A 7147-nucleotide genomic window follows, 5' to 3' on the forward strand; every position below is an offset into this window, starting at 1 on the left:
AACAATCTGACGAAAACTTTAAAGATATGAGGGTCTTACAGATGTGTTGCAATTTGTGGGATGTTATGAGATAATGTGGGTTGGAGTTGCGCTGCCGTTCATCTGGGAGGCCGTTAGTCAAATCCCTCCTTGCCTTGTGCTCCCCCATCAAAAGCGGCCCCGAAATTTGCACAAAGCGCACAATCAGCATTGTTCACTCTTTTAGTTTTTGATTATCTCCAAGCAACCAGAGTCCATTGTTCATACAGACCAATCAGATCCTCGACCTGGAAAATCATGGGGCGGTATAAATAGCGCGGGCGGCCACATGCGCAGCACATTGGCTGGGACTGCGGATATAGAAGGGCATTATGGTAAGAACACGTGATAGAATGTGGAGGGAGACCGTGTTCCGGACAGAAAGAGGCACCAAGACGATTATAGTGGGCGGGTCTGATTGACATTTCTTTTTTTTGACGGGCGCTGGACTTAGTGATGGGAGTTGATTTAGTTGGGCCGGCGTGAAAGTGGGTCTGATGGAGGGAGGTCGCATTTAGGGGGATAGGGGGAGGGGGGTGGTGTCGAATTCATGGAGGGGACTCTGGTTCGGAATCTCTGTGGCCTGTTTGATTGTGGGTCCAATTGAGTTGGGGTCTGATTGAGGGGTTTTAATTATTGCTGTTTGAGTTGGGGCAGGTCACATCGAAAGGGCTACAGGGCTCATTAATTCCAACGAGCAAAATGGATTTGGAGATTCTGGCAGAACTGATAATCTGTCAGATGCGGAATTTCTATTGGCCTTTGGGTCATCGCCAACACCAGATCCAATGGGGAAGAGATGGGTCAACAGATGACTACAGGGCGGGGGATTCTCCATTTATCGCCATTCTGAATGTTACATGTATGACCCTCATTCCTGTGTAAATAATCAGCTTTCTTCTCTCATTAGCGTGAGTGTCTCTCAATCCACATTGGCCAGGCTGGTGTACAGATCGGGAACGCTTGCTGGGAGCTGTATTGTCTGGAGCATGGCATCCAGCCGGATGGGCAGATGCCCAGTGACAAGTCCATCGGAGGGGGTGACGATTCCTTCAACACCTTCTTCAGTGAGACAGGGGCGGGGAAACATGTTCCCCGGGCTGTGTTCATAGATCTGGAGCCCACTGTGATTGGTAAGAGGGGAGATTGTTGCTGGGTTGGTCAGTCAGTGCTTCAGTAAACTCATTGCAATATTTCCTTCAGCCTCTGTGTTCCTGGTCTCAAGTCTCTGTTCCCTGTCCCCAGATGAGGTCCGGACCGGCACCTACCGACAGCTCTTTCACCCGGAGCAGCTCATCACCGGTAAGGAGGATGCGGCGAATAACTACGCCCGGGGCCATTGCTCGGTGGGCAAGGAGATTGTGGATCTGGTTCTGGATCGTGTCCGGAAGGTGGTAAGTTCTCATTTTGGTATTCTGCATTCCGGTCTCGTATTCCTGCTCCCATTCGCTGAGAAAGGAGGTGGCAGTGACTCCATCACCCTCAGCTACTCACTGACACAGAAATCGCCGATTGAAGACTCGCTGATGTTTCCCCGCTGCTGCCTCTCAATACCTCCGCAGCGGCTCCCTTCCCGTTTTCATATTCACCTCCCACTGCTATATTTCCATTCTGTCAATCAGCTGTGGGTAATTCCTTTGGACCGGAAGGAGCGAAGCACATTGCTCCATGTCTGGAGTCACATGTGGACCGCGAGCAGGAGAGGTGTAGATTTACTTAAATAACGTACATGAGTGAACCAGATAGAATTTTAGTATCAATAGATGAAAGTTCTCATGGTCACCATTGAGCATCCGTGCTTCCCAATTCCAGATACTGAGTTGAATTTGGATTCGACCAGCTTTAATGTTGGGATACGGAACAGGTCCCCAGTTCACGAGTCTGACTGAATGATGAACTATTCCTGTTCCATGAGCACGACACTACCATCGCTCCATTATGTAATGAGAACTCTCATGTCTGATCATCTCCCCTGTGGTTCACCGCACGATCTAGTCTTAACTTCCATTCTCCAAAGGGGCCATGTTTAAGAGCGGTCTGAAAACAGACACTGAGATGCTGCTGTTCCTTAATCATAGAATTCATAGAATTTACATTAGGCCCATCGAGTCTGCACCGACCTTTGTAAAGAGCACCCTACTTAACCTCATAACCCCACCCGATCCCCATAACACATCCTAGCCTTCTTGAACACTAAGGAGCAATTTAGCATGGCGTATCCACCTAACCTGCACATCTTCAGACAGTGGGAGAAAACCGGAGCACCCGGGGAGAAAGTGAAAACTCAAAAAATTTACCCGAGTCCGGAATTGAACCTGGGACTCTGGAGCTGTGAGGCAGCAGTGCTAACCATTGTACCACCGTGCTGTAAAACATTGGGTTCTATATATCACCGCCCCAAATGTCGCTCCAGATCTCAGCTGCAAACTGCCCAATGCCCAATCCCAGTGTCCCACTGTCACATCCCAATACTGACAGATCAGCACTTTCCCTCCTGTCCACGCTTCATATCGAAACAGATGTAGAGAGATTCCACCTCGTGTTTCATAATTGATGTGCTTTGTGTGGTTTTACTTACAGGCTGACCTATGCACCGGACTCCAGGGATTCCTCATCTTCCACAGTTTTGGGGGTGGCACTGGCTCAGGTTTTACTTCCCTACTGATGGAGAGACTCTCCGTCGACTACGGCAAGAAATCCAAGCTGGAATTTTCCGTTTACCCCGCTCCCCAGATTTCCACCGCAGTGGTTGAGCCGTATAACTCTGTGCTAGTCACCCACTGCACCCTCGAGCACTCTGACTGTGCCTTCATGGTGGACAATGAGGCTATTTACGATGTCTGTCGGCGTAACCTTGACATCGAGAGACCGACTTACACAAACCTCAACCGACTTATTGGACAGGTAGTGTCGTCCATCACGGCCTCACTCCGGTTCGATGGTGCCCTCAACGTGGACCTGACTGAGTTTCAAACCAACCTGGTCCCCTATCCCCGCATTCACTTCCCTCTAGCGACCTTTGCCCCTCTTATATCGGCTGAGAAAGCTTACCACGAGCAACTCACGGTGTCAGAGATCACCAACTCCTGCTTTGAACCAGCCAACCAGATGGTGAAGTGTGACCCCCGCCAGGGCAAGTACATGGCCTGCTGCATGCTGTACCGAGGAGACGTGGTGCCGAAGGATGTCAACGCCGCCATCGCCACCATCAAGAGCAAGCGATCGATCCAGTTTGTTGATTGGTGTCCGACTGGGTTCAAGGTAAGTGTGGGTTTAGTGTTCAACTCATGGAGATATGGAAAACCTGGGAAATCCTCTCCATTCAGAACAGGAATGGAACATACACACACCACCTCCCACCCCCACACACACTTCATGATTGAAGCGATCTACTATGCGGATCTAGTGAAGTCTTGCAACACTAAAACTCAGGAGAAGATTGAGTTACACTTCTCGGATGCAAATAAGAATCTTCTATTGCCTCTATTTGATTACAATTGAGAGAAACTGAAATCTATTCTCAATAAAATACAGCTAGCAAAGGACTTAAAGAGCTGTATAACTTTTAAACAATTTAACTTTCAAAATAATAATAATGGTTTCTTGCTTATGACAAAACAGCTTGCATTTACTTAAAGAGTTAGAGTGGAAAAGTGAAAATATGACAATAGAGATAGCGAATGGTTAGGTCAAAGTATAGGATGATCCCAGAATAAAGATGGCCATGCGGACCATCATGTTTAAAGAGAATTTTATCAGTCTGAAGCTATATGTCTACACCTCTATGTCGTCCTAATTGGTTTGGGTGAGAATCAAACACATTTGATTTGATGGTTAACTGTCTATCCCCAGTGTGCAACATAAGTTCTGAATGATTCATGTTTGAATATTCGTGCATGCTATGGAATGCGGTTCTGTGCTTTTATCAAGACTGGTTTCTACTGGTTCTCTGCTGACTTTGCTTTATCCACATTCTGGACAATGGTGCCTTCATATTGCTATGGTGCTCACATGACCTTGATCTGATTACTGGTGCAGCTTATTTCTTAATGTCAAACTGACATTGAAAATATGTTCATCAGAACAATAGTTTTTTCATCTCGCTTATTGAAAATGTTGTTTTAATCTCCAATTAGTTTATGCATATATCAGGCTTTTGTGCTTCTGTTGAAGTTATGTCTTTTGTCATGGCCTGATATGAGTGCTGAAATCTTCATTTTAAAAAGGGTATTACAACTGGGTCTCAATATTTACATTAAAATAGCCTTTTTACCTATCAGATCGATCAGAAAATAGTTGATTACCATCAGTCTGCCTTTGATAAATCGAAAGATCAAGTGAGATATATCACAATAAGATAAAACAAAATAGTAAATGCAATAGGATAGGTAAAAGTGCGAAGAAGAACTCATTCATATTGTCATTGCAGTTTTCAACAATAGAATGGGCAAGCTTTGCATAACAAGCATTACAGCAAAAAATTTTATAATTCTTTAAGATTCATTATTATAAAACAATAACTAATCAATTAATCAAATTTGATTCTACTGGTTCAGTATTAATCTATTAGCAATATGTTAATACAGTCAAATAATTGATCGATCAGTAACATTTGAACAATAATATTGCAGTTCTATTTAATCTAATCGTGGTGCAGTAGGGTTAGTGTGAATCATTCTGACTGTTGGGCCCTTGCGTTTGGTGAATAGTTGTTTAATGCAATTGATTGCCAGGAATATCATGTAAATCATGAATCCTGCTCCACAGAAGAAAAAGATTATTCTTACTGTGGACATTCCTGTGGGTCACAACCACCCGCAAAGCAGCACTAACCACTGTGCACAACATGAGGTCAAACGTTCCACATGCTCACAGTCTGCATGAAAATTACCTCCGTAATTCAGGGTCTTTACAAATTCTAAATTCGGTCAGACACTGTGGCTTTGTAACTGGGTCAAGAGCTGTAGTGCTGACGTTTTGTTCAGTGAAAGACATTTCCCCTTTTCATAAATATATCTTTCCATGAAATAATGTGCTCCCTGATGCTGAAATTGTTGCTTAAATAATCTAATTCCTTCTTCCTGCAGGTTGGCATCAACTACCAGCCCCCAACGGTGGTGCCAGGGGGTGATCTGGCAAAGGTACAACGGGCCCTCTGTATGCTGAGCAACACCACTGCCATTGCTTTCGCTTGGACCCGCCTCAACATCAAATTTGATAAGATGTACGCCAAGCGGGCCTTTGTCCACTGGTATGTGGGGGAGGGGCTGGAGGAAGGGGAGTTCCAGGATGCACGAGAGGACATGGCCTCACTCGAGAAGGATTATGAAGAAGTGGGAGTTGATTCTTCCTATCTGGACCGAAAGGGGGAGGAGGAGGGAGAATGATACCTATTTATTTGGAATATTCAAATGCTTTCACAAAATGTTCCATGTTTCAAAATCAACTTATTAATTTAAAAACTTTAACTTAATGTTCCATTTATGTTACTAATCATAACTAATAAAATATATTATTTGACAACCATGCAACGATTTTATCCATATTAAAGTTAGACATTGAAAGTGGATGGAAACCATGTGTAACAATAGCTGAAGTGAGAAGATGATAAATACGCCAGGAATGGGTGCCATAATTAAATGACCACACGAGAGACAAATTGCAGAATCCAACTTCCTGTTCTTCACTCTTTGTCCTCTCTTCCTCCCTTTCTCTCCATTGGTCTGTCTTCCTTTATCTCTCCCCGCTGTATCTACCCTATCTTTTGGAGATAACTTGACCCCGGGTTCTTTTCCACAACTTTCTGCAGATTTCCAGCTTCTGGGCACAGTAGCCTCTGATCACATGGACCTTGGCAATTCGTCCCATCCATCTTCCTCACAAACACTCCCTTAGCTTGCCCGACCCATCCTAATGATGGCACGACATTGGGATGGTTAATGTTACCGGATAAAGATGTTCTGCACTCAATTACCAGTCACTTCAAGTAATGTCCTGAATCTGCTCAGTGATCAAAGATTCCTCAAATCTGCAGTACCCAATTAGTCACAGTGTGGCAGAGTGAGACTGATGCATTTATTCCTTCTCTCTGTATTCTGCATATAGCCCAATCCCAATCCATGCCACTTAATTCCCTCCTAACCAAAGTTTACGAACCACAGTCCTGTTGGGTAGTTTATCAAAACCTTCGGAAAATAAGAATCCTCCATCAACTTAGTGCCCCTTGAAAATTGTATACCTAACATTCTCAACAAACTCCAACAAGGTCTTGAAGCAGGATCTTCTGCAAACAAAACCACAATGGCAGTGCCAATCATATCATTGTTCTCCCAGTGTCCATTTGTGACACAACGTATCATTAATTCCAGCATTTTCCCTTACAACTGATAAAAGACAAACCGGTCTGGAATTTTCTCCCCTTACATATCAACGAACATACAAACAGAGATACGAACAAGGCACAAGAGGCCATTTAGCCCCTCGAGCCTACGCCGCTGTTCAATAAGACCATGATTGATCTAATAGTAACCTCAAACTGTATCCGCCGACCAGTAATCTATCATCCTCTGCTTACCCAGAATCTATCCACCTTTTCCTTATAAGTTGTCAAAGATAATGCTTTCTTACCAATTTAGGAAGAGGGTTCCAAAGGAACGTCCCCTGAGTTTAGGTAGTGACGCCTAGTTCTATATTCTCCCACAAGAGGAAGCATCCTCTCCAGATAAGCTATCTCTGGACCCCGGTGTTTCAAACAAATCACGTCTTACGAATAAACTCTAGCCTATAGAAGTCGAATCTGTCCAAACAGATTAAGACATTCCAGGCATGAATCTTTTTTGTGAAAATATTTCATTAAAGCATTTATAATTTTTAACAACAATTTTCAAGAGGAAAAACAACAAAGTAAATAACACACGCAACTAACAACCACCAACCATACCCAGCCATCATGGCTTACATACACAGTTCCCCAGTCTCCATTTCCTACTAACTGTTTCCCGCCTCAACCAACTTTCCTCTCTCCCTTGCCCCCCCCCCCCCCCCCCCCCACTGCCCCCCACCCCTTTGTATCTGCTGACAGCTTAATTTCCCTCGAAAAAGTCAATAAACGGCCCAGTACCTCCCACAG

The 7147-nt window shown here is 44.5% G+C and overlaps 1 protein-coding gene across 1 annotated transcript; it reads left to right on the top strand.

Annotated features, from left to right (window-relative positions):
• Positions 1 to 322: 322 nt before the first annotated feature.
• On the top strand, positions 323 to 5512 carry LOC119955665 (tubulin alpha chain-like). Its single transcript, XM_038782099.1, has 5 exons — positions 323 to 353; positions 929 to 1151; positions 1264 to 1412; positions 2599 to 3279; positions 5106 to 5512. The coding sequence occupies exons 1-5, from the start codon at positions 351 to 353 to the stop codon at positions 5403 to 5405; spliced, it is 1356 nt and encodes a 451-aa protein (XP_038638027.1). The 5' UTR covers positions 323 to 350; the 3' UTR covers positions 5406 to 5512.
• Positions 5513 to 7147: the final 1635 nt, after the last annotated feature.

This window comes from Scyliorhinus canicula, chromosome 21 (genome assembly GCF_902713615.1).
Source record: "Scyliorhinus canicula chromosome 21, sScyCan1.1, whole genome shotgun sequence".
NCBI classification, from domain to species: Eukaryota; Metazoa; Chordata; class Chondrichthyes; order Carcharhiniformes; family Scyliorhinidae; genus Scyliorhinus; species Scyliorhinus canicula.